The sequence below is a fragment of the Ostrea edulis genome, chromosome 9 (assembly GCF_947568905.1).
Source record: "Ostrea edulis chromosome 9, xbOstEdul1.1, whole genome shotgun sequence".
NCBI lineage: Eukaryota > Metazoa > Mollusca > Bivalvia > Ostreida > Ostreidae > Ostrea > Ostrea edulis.
The window spans coordinates 17,624,860-17,644,195 of record NC_079172.1 but is presented as its reverse complement, the minus strand read 5'-3'; the positions used below and the strand labels follow the sequence as shown (position 1 = coordinate 17,644,195).

Genomic DNA, 19,336 nt, shown 5'->3' with positions numbered 1-19,336 from the left:
AGCTGTTATTCAAGCTCAAATGGAAGGACTAGTTCATATGCAAACACACAAGGAGCATCTAATTGGCATACAGAATACAGAAAACCTCTCTAGAACTCTTACCAATCCCCCATATGAAAGACTCGAGTAGCCTTCATCTTGAGCAATTTAATTTGGCCTGGAATACACTTCATACTCAAGTGCTGCAACGTCCAGTCCCAGTTGTAATCATCAAAGTTGCAGAACTCCTGAAAATAGTAAGCATGGCATTAGTAATGTACACTGCATATGTAAAATCTAAAAATAGTAAGCACGGCATTAGTACATGTACACTGCATATGTAAAATCTGGGACTCATCTTTGAGTCTATAGCAAAGGCCTGTAGGAATGCAAATATTAACAAGATATGTTTGTGAAACACAATACCGGCCTAAACATAGTCACACTCAATTGTGATGAATATGATGTTAAGGATATAAGATACCCAAAAAAAAATTGTGATATTTAGTACTTTGTAAAACTATTTGTAGATGTTTTAATATAGCTAAAATTTCGTATTTATCTATATAATAATAAAAAAAAAAATCCTATGAAACCACCTTTATTTCTGCATCATTCACAAATCTTTACTTGAAAATTCAATAGAAAAAATAGCAGGAAAAAAATTTGAAATCCTTCAACAACACCTGTTTATTGCTGCATTTCATGTATCAATGACCCATTTTTACATTATTGTTTGATCAAATAATAGGAAATCCCATGTAATACACTGTACAGCAAAATCCTATTTCATTTAATGTGTCCAAAATCTTTAGTATGATCTCAGTGACTGATCTAGGTCATATTGCCTTTACCTTGACCTTTCAGATCTCCCAAGTATAAAGTCTATCTTCTACAGTTCAAAAGTTATGACCAATTTAAAGTATACAGTTGCATACAGGCAAAAACACAGATCAAAAACAAAATAAAATCTGGTCATTTTCTTGTGAAGCAAAGAGCTTTTGGGCTCGAATGATATTATACATGTACAATTAAAACCTTATTCTGAAGTGCTGATGGTGCAAAAGCTGCATTTTTTTAGATTGTTAAAACCTGACATGTGAAATCTTTTATGGAACTGCTGGTAACTACTGGCTGGAAACGAAATTCTAAATAGACTATAAATACAGTCTAAATCTATAATAAGAAAAAACTTGGCACGTTTGAGGCCAAATTTGGCCCCGTGTCCAAATTAAATAATATTCCTTAAAATTCTTTTATAGGGCGTATACTTTCATAAAATTATTATCATATATTGGTATGAAACTTTACTTAAGTACAATACATATGTAAATACAGCATATTTTACGACAACGTGCAATCTTAACGTTACTTTATAACATGAACAAGATGGTTAAGTCTTGAAATCATGATTAAATTTGTCATATGTTTCGAGTTTTATTTAACAAATGTGTACTGTGAGTGAAAATTTCTTGAGTGGGACGTTAAACATTATACAAACAACCATCAATTTTCCCCCCCATTTTTTAAAAAAAAGATATGATAATAATTTCCTATGTAACAAATCTTTCAATGCATTGATATTTACTCGTGGGAAAGGAGCGTACATTTTAGCCGTGGTTTGCGACGATGAATCATGAAACGTACCTATAGGTATTACATGAAATGAATACACGGAAACAAGATCAAATAAAGAACGTGTATTGCGTTCAACATTTATGTAAATTTGTCAAATTAATTTCACTTTCCTTCTTTCTGTAATTAAGTAAATTACAGAAGATCAGAGTCATAATATTGAAAGTAAATTGAATAACATTTACTATTTAGCTATATAGCATGCGCTGATCTAGGATTATTTTTTGAAGACAGGGGTCAAATGTTCAGTAAGAAAAGAAAATCAACTTTCTTTAAAAAAAAAACCAACAACCCTAAATCATAAAAGGTTTGATTCAACCCAAAGTTCATACTCCTAACAAGAGTACTGGCAATGTTACATAGTACACCCGTGAAAAGCTAAATATAGGGTGTTTTTCTTACACCATGATTTGTAGAACTTGCCTTCAGTAGTATCAGCAATCATCAGGGTGTGACACACTTTCTTTGCATTGAAAAAAGAAGATAAATCATGTACTCTCTATGTAATAATTTCACTTGGCATATGATGTATGTGTACCAAGTTTGATGGTCCTTGCCCCAATGAATCGGTCTGTATCCTGTTACTACAACCTTGACCTTTGACCTTAAGAAACAATAGGCATCCTCCATTTGGCATAAAGTGTATGTGTACAAAGTTTGACGGTCCTTGCTCCAAGAGTTCAGTCTGTATACTGCCTACAAGATTTTCTTACTAAGTGATGTTGTGACCTTGACCTTTATGGTGACCAAATGAACCAACTTGCAATATCTTAGAGCTTACGGTTCTGTTTTTTATCCTGCCTACAAGGTCTTACTACTGTGATGCTGCAACCTTGACCTTTGACCTCTAACCTTGAAAAACAATAGGTATCTTCCTCTTATCATGGTGATCAAACGTACCAAGTTGCAATATTCTGGAGCTTACAGTTTGGTTTGTATTCTGCCTACAAGGTTTTCCTACCAAGTAATACTACGACCTTGACCTTTGACTTTGTAATATCCTGGAGCTTACAGTTTGGTTTGTATCCTGCCCACAAGGTCCGGACAGACAGACAGACGACGCCATACCACAATATGTTCCGTCTTCGACGGGTGTACGATAAAAAGTGATGGTGGGGATACTCCAATGCATGAATTCATCTGTTCAAACTGACATCTCTACTACCTGTTACTAACTGCCCTAAAAATGTGTGGGAGGGGGGACCAGCCAGTGACTCAAGCTCTGAATGTGATATATGATGGTCTATGCATGTAAAATAGTAAAAATAACAGAAAACTAAAGTATATGGTCCAAAAAAAGTTAGGGTAGGCAGACCTCCTCCCCTCTACCTCTTGCTACATGCCTGATTTAGTATTCATGGAAATAATCTTCAGTTTCCCTGTCTAATAAAATTATTCAATCTGATTAAAACCACATCTTCTCTAACCATTACACTTCTCCAGTGTAATGGTTAGAGAAGATTTGATTTTAATCAGATTGATAAATGATTCTACAAAAAGCGGTTAATTTCTAATGTAATTAAATACATTTCCATTACTGAAGATTATTTCAAAATGTCTTGGAAGACTTGGCCGCGAAGCCTGCTATGATTCGTTTTCAAGCTTTTTTGAGGAATTCTGTTAAAAATCTGGTTTTGAATTTTCTGGGACATGAAGTTCATCCAGTACGTTTTAAGGTATTTTTTCTACCTGTGCTTTTGTTGTCAGGTATGAGAGGGGTTCACACCTGAGCAAAATTAGACCTTCACCTAGAGCTCGGGGCACTCAGGCCATGCTGCATCAATACCCCATGACAAACAGTGAAACAATCTAACACCATTATTATCAGACACCTTCATTCCATCATTTTCAAACTTTTAAGTTTAATCAAAGAGTGTGATTGAAATGTAATTGAAAATACTTGACTTTTTTGGAATTTAAATACATTACTTGTAATCGAATGCAAAGTCAATTACAAATACATCCAATTACTTTATAAAAATGGATTAAATAAAGCTAATTACAATTACATTTATCAATTACCCCATCCCTAGTTTGTGTTGCAGTGAAACATCCAACCTAGACGATTGTTAAATAATCAAATGCCAAATTACCTAAACGTGTTTGAATATACAAGAGATGTGAGTTGTCACCAAACCAGGTCGAATGATTATATGTCTAATTTATTATATTTACCAAGAGCTAAAACTGAAAATTTTAAACGTTCATACAGCTACTCTTCTGCATTCCTTTGGAACAAACTGTCTCAAAATGTTCAAAGCTCTGGTTCGGTTGGCATTTTTAAAGCTATGTATTTGATGGAATATTTTCATAGAAGTAGCACTTAAACACCGTGCTTTCCTCTTTTTGTTCAGGTGTGCCAAATGTAGTTGTGATATGGCACTGTGTGCTATTTTTTCTTCTTTCCTTTTATGTCATGTATTCATATTTAGGTAATAATTTTATCACTAATTAGGTGTGTCTTATGCTATATTTTTCCCCTTTTCCTTTTATATTGTATTCATGTTTAGATACTAATTTTAGATGTTAATTTTATGTTTGTGTATATGTTTTAATGCAGTACACGTACCACAATGGAAACTAGCTATATGCTAATTTGTGTTATCCTGGATAAATAAAGGCTATTATTATTATTATCATTATTTATTGTTCAATAAACACTGCATAAATATACTTGGCAATGCATATCAGTTTGACATATTGAACCTTAGCTGCAAAAGAAAAAGAGTTACAGAGGGTTAAATTATAATTGCAGTTGAACTTTTGTGGTTCATGAGAAGATATTAAGGAATTTTTCTGTGTATTCCTGTACAAAATCTTAAAAAATATCCTGCAGCCTGACCAAGACTTCCGGTGTCATGGTTTGCACAGACTTGTATCTATATATAAGAAACCTTCCATGCAAGTTACAGTCTCTCCTGTCCAGTGGTTCTTGAGGAGATTTTTTCCCCAAATAACCAGCCCTACTTTTACTACTTCTTAATCGTCTCCCCTTGGAAGGGTACGTGATCCTTCCTTTGAACATACTTGAATCCCCTTGCTTTGTGCTTTGAAATTAACCCCTTGATTCTAGAAAATGTTGAAAATTTTTATAGACAGGCTAATGATGAACAAACTGTGGTCAGAAATGCTCACTTAGCTTTTTAGCTAAAAAAAAAAAACAGTCAGAGTATGAAAGACTTACTTTGGCACACTTCTTGATTTCATTCCACAAATCTCGAGCAAATGTCATTCCCATATTGTGTCTTGAGGAAATCCAAGATGCTAACTCCATCTGAGAGAGAAATCATTCAAGATATAGCTGAAGTGTTTCCTAGCTATGACCTTAACCTTACCCTAAACAACAAGATAATAACTTAAAAGTGTACTTTACTTGCACATGAATAAACTCGCAATTACATTAATCATGCTAACCTGAGAGGTTGATAGTGATTTATTTTTATCACAAATTAAGTGTACAACTTCATCAAATCTTTAAAATCATTCTCATTGGGGCAGATACTGGCCCATATTACATGCAGAACTTTAAGTTAACAATTTTTCTTATTTTAATTTTTAAGGACGCTTGATACACTGCACACCAGAAATATAACAACAGCTGTCACCGTTTCAGTGATCTCAGTTTATTGCTAAAAGAAACATTTTTAGCTAGTATATCGAGCCTCCTTAAAATCAGGATAATTCCAGTACAACTTTCCTGCTATTGTTTACATTTCTACACTATGGGTACCGTGAGAGATATTCATCAAGATTTTATGTCAAAAATAACCACAAGTCAAAAGATTTGAATAGAAATAATATACAGTGTAGATCTAAATAAACTGCCATAGTTTGAATATTTACTAAATTTAAATATGAGAATAGTAAATAATCAGTAGCTATATTATACATGTAATATGTATTTACCTTATAAAATTGTATGAAAGTTTAAGCATGCAGTTTCCCATAAAAACACAGAATCTAATCATATCACGAATAACTTAGAAACTGAACTCATAATAATTCATCATTTCAGTTCAATTACATGTCTTCAGTTATCTGTTTTTTTGTCTTGTTTCTCACTAAACAAAGCAGACATAAATAATCTGAAGATCATTACATAATGTTTACATTGTATCAATATGTTTTACAGTGGGACCGTTGAGACCAGCGAAGGCCCATAATATATCTTTCAACACTTCAGGCATTTGATCCGTCTATTTCTTTAACGCGGGAAATATAACGCAGTCGATGTAACAGTGCTTTGTGACGTCATTATTAGCTGCGATTGTTTTTCTTTCAAACCAAGCAATGTTATCCACAACAAAACGTACAAAGGTATTGGAAAGCTTGTCTTGAATTTAAAACATTTATGGTACTTTTCAAACTATTTATGTTTTATCTATGGGGTTGGCAATGAAGTATACCACAGTGACATTTTTCCTGAAGCATTATGGGTAATCCCCATCATTTTTCAACTGATGAAGAGCAAATCATGCAAGCTTTGATCGCTATTAAGCATACTTAGTCATTTTTATTCTTTTTTTTTGGGGGGGGGGGGGGGGGTATGTCTGACTTATACACACATTCTACGACCAGAATTTTTTTTTCCTTGCTGCACAACTTACAAATTGTGACATTTGATGGTGTTTTTAATGCATTACTGTCAGCTTAATCAATAACAAATCGTTTAAATTACAAAATAACAATCCTTCATTCTTATCACAGTCCACTGCTTTATCATTAGTGAAAATTTATTTAATTTATCGTTTTTACATGATTATTAAAGTCAACATATAGATTTCACTAAGAACGAGCCCAATTACTGGTGGTAAAGTACATCTGTATTCTAAATTTCAATAATCATGTATGGAACCAGACGGTGCATTAAATATTCACTACATATTAAGATTAGTAGCTTGGATACATTTTTCTTTCATATACCTGAACTAATCGTTCTAAATAGGGGCAGGTGTCGTTACAAACAAACACAGACTACAGTATGGTACATCATTTGTAAACGATTAAATAGACGACCGCGGGGAGATGGATTCTTGTATATCATAATGAAGATACTTAATAATTAATTGATTATCCCATTATTTGATGCTTTACCAGACGGGTGGCTTGGGCAGTGTGCAGCTCGAAACTAAATTTCTATTTCAGATATCTAATTTCATGTGGTAGAATTACCCCAATGCCAAAGAGACATAAAAAGGTAATGAAAGAAAAATAAAACCCTGTAAAATTATTTTCATATTCAAAATGGAGTAAATGATAATAAAAGATCAAGATCGACATTAAAAATATATATACATAACAAGAGGCCCAAGGGCCTAGAATCGCTCTTCTGATAAATTGCACAACCCCACCATTTCTATTCTTAGCCTCTTAGTATTCTAAATCTTTAGTTAAATCCTAAGAATTCAAAAAAAGTAGGTCAATGTGACCTACTTTTTGGTTTACACATTTTGAGAACCCAAGAAATATCAACTGACAAAGTTTGATGATTTTAAGCCAATTAGTATCTGAATATTGAAATATAGCTGTCAAATTCCAATCGTAGGTCATGGTGACCTACTTTTTGGTCAGCGAACTCCGAACATGCAAGACCCATCAACTGACAAAGTTTGATGACTGTAGGTCAAATAGTATCTGAATTATATAAATATAGCCGTCCAATTCCAAAAGTAGGTCAAGGTGACCTACTTTTTGGTCGACACCCTTTGAACATGCAAGACGCATCAACTGACAAAGTTTGATGACTGTAGGTCAAATAGTATCTGAATTATATAAATATAGCCGTCCAATTCCAAAAGTAGGTCAAGGTGACCTACTTTTTGGTCGAAACCCTTCGAACATGCAAGACCCAACAACTGACAAAGTTTGATGACTGTAGGTCAAATAGTATCTGAAATATATAAATATAGCCGTCAAATTCCAAAAGTAGGTCAAGGTGACCTACTTCTTGGTCGACACACTCCGTAGACTCAAGATGCATCAACTGTCAAAGTTTGATGATTGTAGGTCAATTAGTGACTGAAATATATAAATATAACTGTCAAATGCCAAAAGTAGGTCACAGTGACCTACTTTTTGGTCGATACACGCCGAAGACTCAAGATGCATCAACTGACAAAGTTTGATGATTGTAGGTCAACTAGTGTCTGAAATATAGTAATTTAGCTGTCAAATACCAAAAGTAGGTCACGGTGACCTACTTTTTGGTCGACACAAACCGAAGACTGAAGACGCATCAACTGACAAAGTTTGATGATCCTAGGTTTTACAGTGCCCAAAATATGCATTTAAAATTGAAAATGTGAAATTTGAATATCTGCAAAATTCAAAGAGTAGGTCACTGTGACCTACTTTTTTATAAATATGTTTCAAGGCCTCAAGATGCATCAACTTACAAGATTTGATGATTCTAAACCTCTCGGTATTTGAAATAACAACTTAAAATATATCTATAAATGATAAGCCATAAAATTCAGAAAGTAGGTCAAGGTGACCTATTTTTCAGTTGACGCATTTCAAGGTCCCATGATCCACCAACTGACAAGTTTTGATGATCATAGGCTTCAAAGTGTCCAAGATATGCATCAAAATTAATTTTAAAATAAATACCTGCAAAATTCAAAAAGTAGGTCACCGTCACCTACTTTTGAGACAACTTGACACAAGGTCCTAAGATGCATCAACTGTCAAAATTTGATGATCCTAGTCCTTATAATGACTAAAATATCAAAGATTTAAGGAAATATAAATTTAGGTCAACTTTGAAGTGACCTTGAGACCACGCCCTTTGCCCCAGGGTAATGCCTTGAACAATTTTTAATCTACAACATATCCTCATCCTTATGTGTAAGTTTGGTGATAATCTGCCCAGTGGTTCTTGAGAAGAAGATTTTTTAGCAACCACTACTTTTGTTTGTATTTTCCTGATTATCTCCCCTTGTTAAAGGGTCACATCCCTCTATTTAGTATGTATGAAAGCCCTTGGGCCAATGATACCCTGTAACAAATTTGAAAAAAATTGGCCAAGGGGTTCTTGAGTTAGAGCCCTTTTTCTAAAAAGTTTACGCACACCGCACAAATGGCCATAGCATTAGCTCTTTGAGCCTTCGGCTCAGAAGAGCTAAAAAAGAAACAACTCTTGCTAGAAAATAGGCTGAGGGGGGATTCAATCAAATTTTCTCTGAAAAACGGGTTCCCTACTTGCACGAGAAACGACTTATATGTAAGTATATACGTTACATGTACTGGGTTGCTGACAAAGGACTATGTGTGGTAGAGACTATTTTCTGTCCCTTAAATTACATTACATTTTGATATAGAACTACAAGACGGCCTGCATTTTTCACAGTTTATACACTTGCATGCCCTATTACAGGGGACACACAGTGCATTGCAGTCCCTGATTCATGATGTCACGCTACGAATACATAGAATCATTTACTTCATCTGATTCAGAGGAATCTTTCATCTAATGATGTAGTTATTGCTGTCATTTCTTCACATAGAGCATATACATCGTCCTTTATGTGGATTTTTTGCAAACAATGTACAATTATGCAACGGTAGGAGAATAATTATGTAAACTTTCCTTATACCAGTATCAGATGGTCTTATCAGTAATCTTTCATTATTACTTTTCCGATCAATATTTTGAAGCATGTAATTAGTTTCTGGTTCTTCCCAGAAATTACAAATCTACCATGTCTTCCAACATCTGAAAAAATTAATGACATTGTATGCATGCACAAAAATAACACCATGAAAATACTCGAACGTTTCTTAACCTGAACCAGCCTGGTTCACTTATCTACACACCTAAACAATATTCACTTAACCTGAACCACCCTGACTCACTTATCTACACACCTAAACAATATTCACTTAACCTGAACCACCCTGACTCACTTATCTACACACCTAAACAATATTCACTTAACCTGAACCACACCTAAACAATATTCACTTAACCTGAATCACCCTGACTCACTTATCTACACACCTAAACAATATTCACTTAACCTGAATCACCCTGACTCACTTATCTACACACCTAAACAATATTCACTTAACCTGAACCACCCTGACTCACTTATCTACACACCTAAACAATATTCACTTAACCTGAACCACCCTGACTCACTTATCTACACACCTAAACAATATTCACTTAACCTGAACCACCCTGACTCACTTATCTACACACCTAAACAATATTTACTTAACCTGAACCAGCCTGGCTCACTTATCTACACACCTAAACAATATCACTTTTCACCTCACTTGAAAAAATGATATTGGAACACATTTAACAATACTTAGATGTGAAAGTTGAACTCTACACCCTTAACCCCTCCCTGATTGAAATAATACGATTTGTTGAACTTGTTACAGTGAGGCTGTATAAAGATGTAGATTTTTAAGTGTAGCGATACACTCTTCATTAAGCTTCAGACTGCAGCAATTGACACGCTCTAACGGAGAACAGTGAAAATGTAGGCTGATGTTATATACAATTTGGAAATACCACCATGTTTCAAAGTGAAAATGAATATTTTATGTATTTCATGAAGTGATAAAATGTGTAAAAACGATGTCAATGAAATATGGGGAAATGGTGTCTGATTATATGCTTGCATTCAATCATTTCTAACAGAAATGCATCTAACATACTTAGATAACTAATTTCATTTTCAAAAAATTGTCATGTGGGAAATGGCTTCCTCTGACATCATATAAACAATCAAACATTAACGTTGTGTCACCTACATTATATAAACTTTCAACAGGCAGCAGTTTACATCTATCATATTAGTTTATTACACACATGAATCATTTTAAATTTTTTATGTTTTATATATTCTATTAGCAACGATCCGAATGGCCTTTTTCATACCGTGCAAACACGTTAAGCACACCTATTGGTTACAGTAGCAACACCATCTATCATTCAATGATCAAGGCTGTATATTTTTGCTAATGAGAATTGGAAAATGATTTCACCACCTTTGTATTTTGTCTACAGCTGTTTTTACTACTTTTAAATGATGAATAAATCTATATTTGTTTCAAATTTGTAATTTAGAAAAGGGCAAAATAGAATGGGAACCTGAACTTCCTGGTGTAAATCTTGTGAATACCCTATAGCGGGTATTTTCCGCGGGGTTATAATTTTGGCGTAGTTTAGCGGTTAGATAGCTTTCCGCCAAAATTTGAATCGCTAAATATGCACTCAATTGTGGCTTCAGTATTTGAAAGAGAGAAGACTCTTCCCTGTCCACCAAAATTTATTCCACTAAAATTGTTAGCATACCTTCCAGCCAGCAAATCGCCAAATTTTAGACCCGCGGAATAAACCCGCTATACGATATTCAGTGAACTGGATATATATGCCTGTAAATACACACACACACACCCAGGAAGTTGCTGACTATATGTAAACATGCCTGTAAATAACCCCCACCCCACCCCGAGAGAGTGATACAAAACAGGTTTCTCAGTAAATAAATAAATAAGTTCCTTTAACAAATTTACCTCCAAAACCTGTAAAAATGAATTCATCTAATAACATTGTATACTTGAATATTTCAAACTTGTTTGTGTGTTTTAAATCATCAAAATCCAATTTTGCATCTATACATCCTCTTTCTCATGGTTACACAAATTAGTAAAAACTTAAAATTTGTGATCTAATGAATTTCATTCTACCATCTAACCAAAGTCACTCTTGATACTCCTTTAATACTCGTGCATTAAGAAACTTTCATAAGTATCAACAAGATGTGTTTGATGAACACAAATGCCCTTGAGAATGGCCATTTAATACTGATCCCGATCCATCTAAACTTAGGCAACTTAAAATTTTATTTTTACATAAATGGTAAAGAGTGAAGAGGATGATGACAGAAAATATTAAAGCTCTCATATTTCTATCATTTTGGTAAATTCTTCAGTTAGAAAGTTATTAGGAAGGATAAAGTTTCAAACATAATTACAAAACACAAGACAGGACAAACAATGAAAATCATTCTTTGCTAAACAAGGAAATGTTTCATTGTTCCGATTCATGGTCATAAATCCCATTGTTCCTTTATTTCCCCACCATACTGTAGATTCCTCATTTCATGTACTTAATATCGCGAAATGACTCAAAGAATCCCGAAAACATAAATTCATGTGTGTACTGTTTATCAAGAACTTTAATATTACATGTATTTCAGCATTATGAAATTAAAATGAGTAATTTCATTTCTAGAGTGGTGATTCTTGCTAAATTACGAGAAAACAAATTGCTCATGTACATCTAGCAATCCACAGTAAACCGGTCTCACCTTGCCCGAGTTTGCGGAGAAAAGTTGAGATTTGTCGTAATTCCCGGCTGTTATCATACGACATTCCTTGCACTCTCTGAAAAGTAGAATAAAACAAATTTCTAAAACTCGTAAATGGTTTGTTGTATTACATACCCTGAAACAATATTCTTACAAGTTATTGCGCACAATTTCTGTTGTCAGAACCACATGCTTATATACGTGCCACGCAAACTGTGTTTTGTTTTGCCTATCACAGTGTGATATTACTATTTTGCCTGTCTTTATGTGCAGACAACCGATGATTAAATGCACTGATTATTTTTATCCTCAATGTCTGTATTGTTTTAAATTTAATCGGTTACAGCATTTTGAGATCACACATTTTCGGTCATATTTACATGTTGATATTTTGTATCAATCGTTAAGATACTTGATGATGCATTACAATTACTTTGTCTGGTGTATATATCTAATTGTTTCTTATAATAAAATGATAATCAAATTTAAGAATGAACTGGAAGTTACATCCGAAATCAAAGACTATGGAACACATTTATGGTCATAAATCAGATTGATTTTTTTGTATATATGGAAAACATATACTGTCATAATTTCTATAATTGAATTCTATCTAAGCATTAATACATGTCGTTAAACTTTACTTATCACTAGACATTGTATGACCACCACCCTCAATAAAGCGCCCCCTACAAACATGGGGTGTTTACAATATCGAGCTTTACATGGATCATGACAAATAAATTGTAATATTCTAAAAAGGGTACAGCAGAGCAGGTCTGCATTTTCAATCCAATGCAGAAAAGTCTCACTTTTTCTTGAGATTGAGCGTCATTTGTAAAGTGGTGATGATGTCTGGTGCTACGTAGTAATCCTCCTCCAGTAGCAGAACCTGTCCAGTGTAGTTCTTCATCACATCCAGCTCGTCAAACACGCGCTGAAGCTGAAAAAAATAATCAACAGTACTGAATCATGGCAACCAAATAAATTTATGAAGGAATAGTCAGGAAAAAGTCAACACATCCAGCTCGTCAAACACGCGCTGAAGCTGAAAAAAATAATTCACGGTACTCAGTCATGGCAACCAAACACATGCTGAAGCTGAAAAAAAAATTCACAGTACTCAATCATGGTGACCAAATATATTTATAAAGGAATAGTCAGGAAAAAGTCAACATTTTCTGAAAATATGATTCTATAGGTTTGCAATTCTAAAATGTATGTGAAAATCTGAAGTCAAGAGCCTAGACCATGACAGTTCTGCCACTCAGTGTTACAACATTACACATACTCATCTTAACCGATCTCAAGCCAACATGCTCTATCTTTGACAATCTCATCCTTTTTTTAAGGAAGAGTGTGGGGAAAAACACATTCATCATTTTTAAATTCTACTGATAACATACCAATTTCTCAGTGTGCTTCTACTAAACAATCATGACAGATCATTTAACTTTGTGGCATTCATTCTTATCTAGATCAAATTAGATATGACATAATGTTCCCTTTCGTTTCATATACACACTGAATCATGATCAGATTAGCTACTCTACATTTGCTGAACTTCTTACAATCAAACTAAGCTGCAGTCTTATCAATGTCATATCAAAGTACAAAACTGCATGATTTTCATCACTGTTCCTGAATTTTAAGCTTGGTGTTGTAATTTTTTTTACGCTCAAAAAAAAAGTTTTCCAGAAATAAAGATTTATTATTTGCAAATCATTCATTGATTACAGAAATACATTAAATGATATGTCCCCATTATTTTAACCATCCCTCAGCCTCTATTGTTTATGACACATTCGTTCAACTTTTTTTTGTTTCCTAGCAGCTTAAGACGATAGAAAGCCAATCCTCCCTACAGAGTGGGATGGGATATAATCCGAGATTCCTCTGACTCTTACCCTCGCTTTTATATTGAGAAATGTGCACGTCTCAATATAAAAGCGAGGGTCTCAGATTAGACGGGATATGACAAGCTGACCACCAGAGGGCGTGCAACACAGCTAGAGAACCATGCCCACAATTCTCATAAATGCCCACACCAAAGGGGTACCCCACTCTGGAGAAACTTTTGTATTTTCTTCAATATAACTGTTCATATAACTGTTCACAAATAGTGAAATCATTCAAAGATATTCTATATTAGATTGTGAATGTGCAACATTTTCCTTAATGAATAAAATTCGCTACAAAATCTTAATTACTTTGTCTATACAAAATAAAGTACAAAAACACCATCCTCCACAAAAACTTTTGAAGATGAAACATTTGTCAATGTCTGGATCAATTCAGCAACTTTACACATGTACATAAAATTCCTGCCAGACCTTTAATACCAAAAATAAATTCTGTCCATAACAGAATATTAAACAATATCTGACAACTTTAAAGTTGACTATGTGATTAATTCCGTCCAGTTCAATACATTGCTTGTGGGTCCAAAAGCCCTGTGTAAATACATTTCACTCCTTGCCTGTCCACCATGATTAGCTCCATAATCCCGTAATTTATTGTCAATATGGCCAAACAACCTTATCAGTAACAGGGTATATGTCTCACAATACAAAATTTCAAACTCATTTGAATTAAGATTTAAGAACTGTAGATTTTGATGAAGACACTTCGTAACCCAGTAATGGAGAGGGCTTATATAGGCATTGTGCCTGCTGCCTAATCCTATTTATGTATGTATTTTCTATATATACATGAATAAAATACTGTTGAAATAAAAAAAAAATTAAATTAACCCAGTAAACATTTTAGAAGCCACATGAAGCATAAATATCATAATCATCAATAAATACCATTCATGTTTTAAATTAGCCTCTAATCCAGTATTCAACGTCCATGAAAGAATCCTGGTCTTACAAATTAAAAATTTCAAACTGAGTTCTCTTGATATTAAACGTATTGTTTTTGTTGGTACTGCAGATTATGAAAACTGTACACTAGTCCAACTTACCATCTTTAACAATTTTCAAAAAACATATAATAAAATGTTCAATACATTCTGTTTGTGTGTTGCTTACATTTAATCTGAGAATTTTTTTTAATCACACAGAAACATCATAAAGTGTTACGTGAAGTACCACTACTTTTGACCTTTGCATGGTATTAAGGTTGAAGCAGTGAAGGTCCTTTATTGAGCCATCACCAACTGTGACAACATGGGACCTCCACTTTCAGTCACTACCTATGCTATACATCTTATGTTGGATGTTGTGCCGAGAATGAGAATCAAATCCCCCCCCCCAGTTACACAAAGCATGCACCCTAACCAAACTCAACCCTTGATCCCTGTGACCTCCACTTTTAGACTCTATCTGTAAAACTTATTAATAATACAACTTTCTCTAATAATGCCAGGCAACAGGACAAGAATTAGTCACTATATATATGCTAGACATCTTATGTTGGATGTTGTGCCGGAAATGAAAATAACAACCCCCCCCCCCCCCCCCCCCCCCAATTACCAAACTCAACCCTTGGGTTTTATTGAGTAATTTGGATATCAAATTCTATTTTGTGGTTAGAGAATTATTTTCATTAGAAGGACTAAATCGTGTTGGCGAAGTAATAGAAAAGCACAATGGAAATAAATGAAAATGTTGGAATACTAAATATAATGGTATTTTGTTACAGAAAAGTACCATTGTGAAAGAAGCTGGTAATCTAATACAAATCAATTTGACTCACAATCTATACCTATTTATCACTCTGTAACATTATCATATTGATTCAGATATGACGTCAAAACTATTTAAAGGAATCAATAAAACTGACATTTATTGTTTTGTCTTCAAATTATTGTAATTGTTTGAAACATGTTGCATGTAAATTTGATACAGAAGATCTCAAATATATGGCTGAAATATTGCCAAATCAGCACAAAACAACACCAAATCAATTAAATCTACCTCTGATGTCATCTACTTAGATTTTGTTTAATTTCTACCGACACAAGAGATGCGTACTACAAGTCAAAAACAGTCCTACAAAAGTTATGAAAATCTTGCTCATCATCAAAGCTGTCACACCCCTCATTCAATGCCCATCTGGAATCCAAATAAATACACATGCTGTGAAGCAGTTGTTCTTGAACACAGCAACCTATTAAAATGATAAGAACCAAATGTTACACTTTGAATGACTGTGGACTTAGTTTTAGCAAAGGTAGAAAGAAGAGGGACAACATAAGATAAGATAAGTTTATTCCAATTTTGGGCCCAGAGGGCATAACAGTAAGACAGTTTTTAAAGAAGAAAGAAAGTTTACAACATTAACTACAGGTTACATAGACTGAAAACTGCATGTGGATGCAGCATGTTGGGGAAACAAGTACATACATATATGAATTGCTAATCATGTATATATACAAGTAGATGGACAGTATCAGTATTATACCAATATATGAATAATAAACTATAATGATTTTTGCAGTTTTAAAGCATCACTTCTTTTTCTGAAAGTTTGCACTAAACATTCACTCAATTTGACAATTACTGGTTTGTCTTCATTAATCATCAACCAAGTAAATTTGTCCTTATTTGTTAGATAGATAAAATTTTTGTTGAGCTTGTATATACCATTAAAAAACATATTTCTCTCTTCAACATAGAATGGACAATCAGTAAGGAAATGAAATTCATCTTCTACACAATTAATGTTACATAATTCGCAAATTCTTTTGTTTCTTTCTAAAGAAATCTTCTGGCCAGAATTGGTTTTTGTAAATTCATATCTTCCTCTTTCAATTCGAAGGTCATGTGCACTAATTCGAAATCTACATAGAGTTTTTCTTAATTCTAGGGATTCTAAAAATATATAACTTTCCATAGTAAAGTTTTCTTTATACGAAAAATATGTTGTGAGTTTTCCTGATTTCTGACCCTCTTCACGTCGTTTTGACCAGTAGAGTAAAAATTGTTTCCGTACCTGATTCTTCATTTGTTTTTTGAAAAATAAGAATTTGAGATTTTTACAATTGGGTACCAAAATGCCCATTTTTCCCTTAAAATAACTAATGTTTTTGTACCAACAATTTATATAATATGCATTCAGATTGATCACAGTGAAAATTGATGTAACATCAGCATTTAGCTTGAGTCCTAAACACACCTCTCTGGGAGAATTTTTAGTTTCATTATTAAAAGCTAATTGGAACTAAACAACCTTCAGTCACATGTTTACAGAAAAAAATCTGATGTGTTACATAAAACTTAAATTTTGGGTATGAATTTTCCATAAATCTGGCCTCAAGATCATAAACTGAGAATAGACTTAAGTCTAACAAATCCAGCTAACTTTTGAAATAATTTTCATAAATAAATAAAATTTTCAGTATATTTTTGAATTTGATTTTTTTTTTTATAAACCACAAGATTTTTTAAACCTCTGTGCTAGATAAATCTTAAGATATAAGTGATCAAAATTCTCAGTTTATGGTTTTGGGGCCTGGTAAATATTCTTCGACCAGTTCATCAGTGGCATTAACACAGCCCATTCTCCTGCATCATAATAATTTGTCTTGTACAATATCTATGAATTAATCATAATTTAAGCTTGCTGCACTGTTTTTAGAACCACTATAGTGCACCCATCAATCTTAAATTTTCCATTGGTATGTACTGGTTTTACCACCATTATTTCTATCTCCTACTGTAATCCTTTCTAGAACTATAATCAAAACTTAACAAGCGGCCCATGGGCCACATCGCTCACCTATGTCACCTAGCTTGGCCCATATTTAAATATTTTCTCTATATATATTCCAATGTAAAACTTTTATCCCTATTGTCACCTAAACCTACCTCCAGGGGCCATGATTTTTACTAAGTTGAATCTGCACTATCTCAGAAAGCTTTCATGTAAATGTAAACTTTTCTGGCCCAGTGATTCTTGAGAAGATTTTAAGATTTTCCCTATATATTTGTATGTAAAACTTTGATCCCTTATTGTGACCCTATCCTTCCCCCGGGGGCCATGATTTTAACAAACTTGAATCTGCACTATCTCAGAAAGCTTTAGTAAATGTAAACTTTTCTGGCCCAGCGGAGCTCGAGAAGAAGATTTTAAAAGATTTTTCCTACATAAAGTATGTAAAACTTTGATCCCCTATTTTGGCCCCATCCTACCCCTGGAGGCCATGATTTTAACAAACTTGAATCTGCACTATGTCAGGAAGCTTTTATGTAAATTTGTACTTTCTTGGCCCAGCGGTTCTCGAGAAGAAGATTTCTAAAGATTTTCCCTATATATTCGCATTAAAACTCTGATCCCCTATTGTGGCCCCAACTTACCCTCAGGGGCCATGATTTTAACAAACCTGAATCTGCACTATGTGTGGAAGCTTTCATGTAAATTTCAGCTCCTCTGGCACAGTGGTTCTTGAGAAAAAATTTATATGACCCCACCTCATTTTTGCATTTTTGTGATTTTCTCTCCTTTGAAAGGGGCATGGCCCAAATTCATTTGAACAAACTTGAAAGCTATTCATTCAAGGATGCTTTTTGCCAAGTTTAGTTGAAATTGGCCCAGTGGTTCTGGACAAGAAGTCGAAAATGTGAAAAGTTTACAGACAGACAGACAGATGGTAGGACAACGGGTGATCAGAAAAGCTCACTTGAGCTTTCAACTCAGGTGAGCTAAAAAATTAGAAGGTTGCCAAAAAAATGATAATCCCAACATTGTTCAAGTTGCATCAGAGCAATATGTATATTCATTTCCTGATATTCTATTTCTTGTACTTAGTTGAAATGATACATGAATTTCTGTGGTATATAAATATTCTGTAATTGACCATCATCAGAAGTTATAATTACATGATAACTGAGGAGGGGGGGGGGGGGGCGCTTAATGAAATATATTACATAATGTTTTTAACATGATGCAAGGGGGACAGATGTGCCAAAAACATTACGTGATATATTTCATATAGACCCAAGTTGTCAATCACGTAACTGTTTTGTCCAATAGTCTCAAAATTTCCCCACTACTCAGACACACATTTTATTTTCAATTCCATGTGTCTTAGCATATAGCATCTTCTTCCTGGAAAGATAGCCACAACAGACAAGGGTGCTTTAATATTGAGTCCAGGGTGGAAGATTTCCATAAATGTTTCACTGCAACTTGATGGTTTTGGTTTGGACAGCGAGTTTGTAATGAAGTGAAAACCATAAATTTAAAAAAATTTAAATTTAAAGATATATATTAAGTTCGCCGATAGTTGTTTATGGTGTAGATAATATCCGATACCTGCATTACTGATAGCCAGGACAGTGGTATGAATTCTTCCCATCATGTGCTTGGGGTTGGGCAGGCATTGTCATGAAGGTATAAATAGGCAGACTTGTGGAAAGCTCGTCTTGGGAGTTCTTAATGATGAA

The 19,336-nt window shown here is 34.0% G+C and overlaps 1 protein-coding gene across 16 annotated transcripts in view; it reads right to left on the bottom strand.

Annotated features, from left to right (window-relative positions):
- LOC125659013 (alpha-1,6-mannosyl-glycoprotein 2-beta-N-acetylglucosaminyltransferase-like) overlaps nucleotides 1–19,336 on the bottom strand; it is a 56,311-nt gene that overhangs the window by 6,582 nt on the left and 30,393 nt on the right. For all 16 annotated transcript variants that reach the window (XM_048890514.2, XM_048890520.2, XM_048890517.2 and 13 more), the window contains 4 exons: nucleotides 12,755–12,885; nucleotides 11,943–12,018; nucleotides 4,799–4,888; nucleotides 103–227 (listed from right to left, as the gene is read on the bottom strand). In XM_048890514.2, the coding sequence (XP_048746471.1) occupies nucleotides 103–227; nucleotides 4,799–4,888; nucleotides 11,943–12,018; nucleotides 12,755–12,885 (422 nt within the window). The remainder of the gene's footprint in view (nucleotides 1–102; nucleotides 228–4,798; nucleotides 4,889–11,942; nucleotides 12,019–12,754; nucleotides 12,886–19,336) is intronic.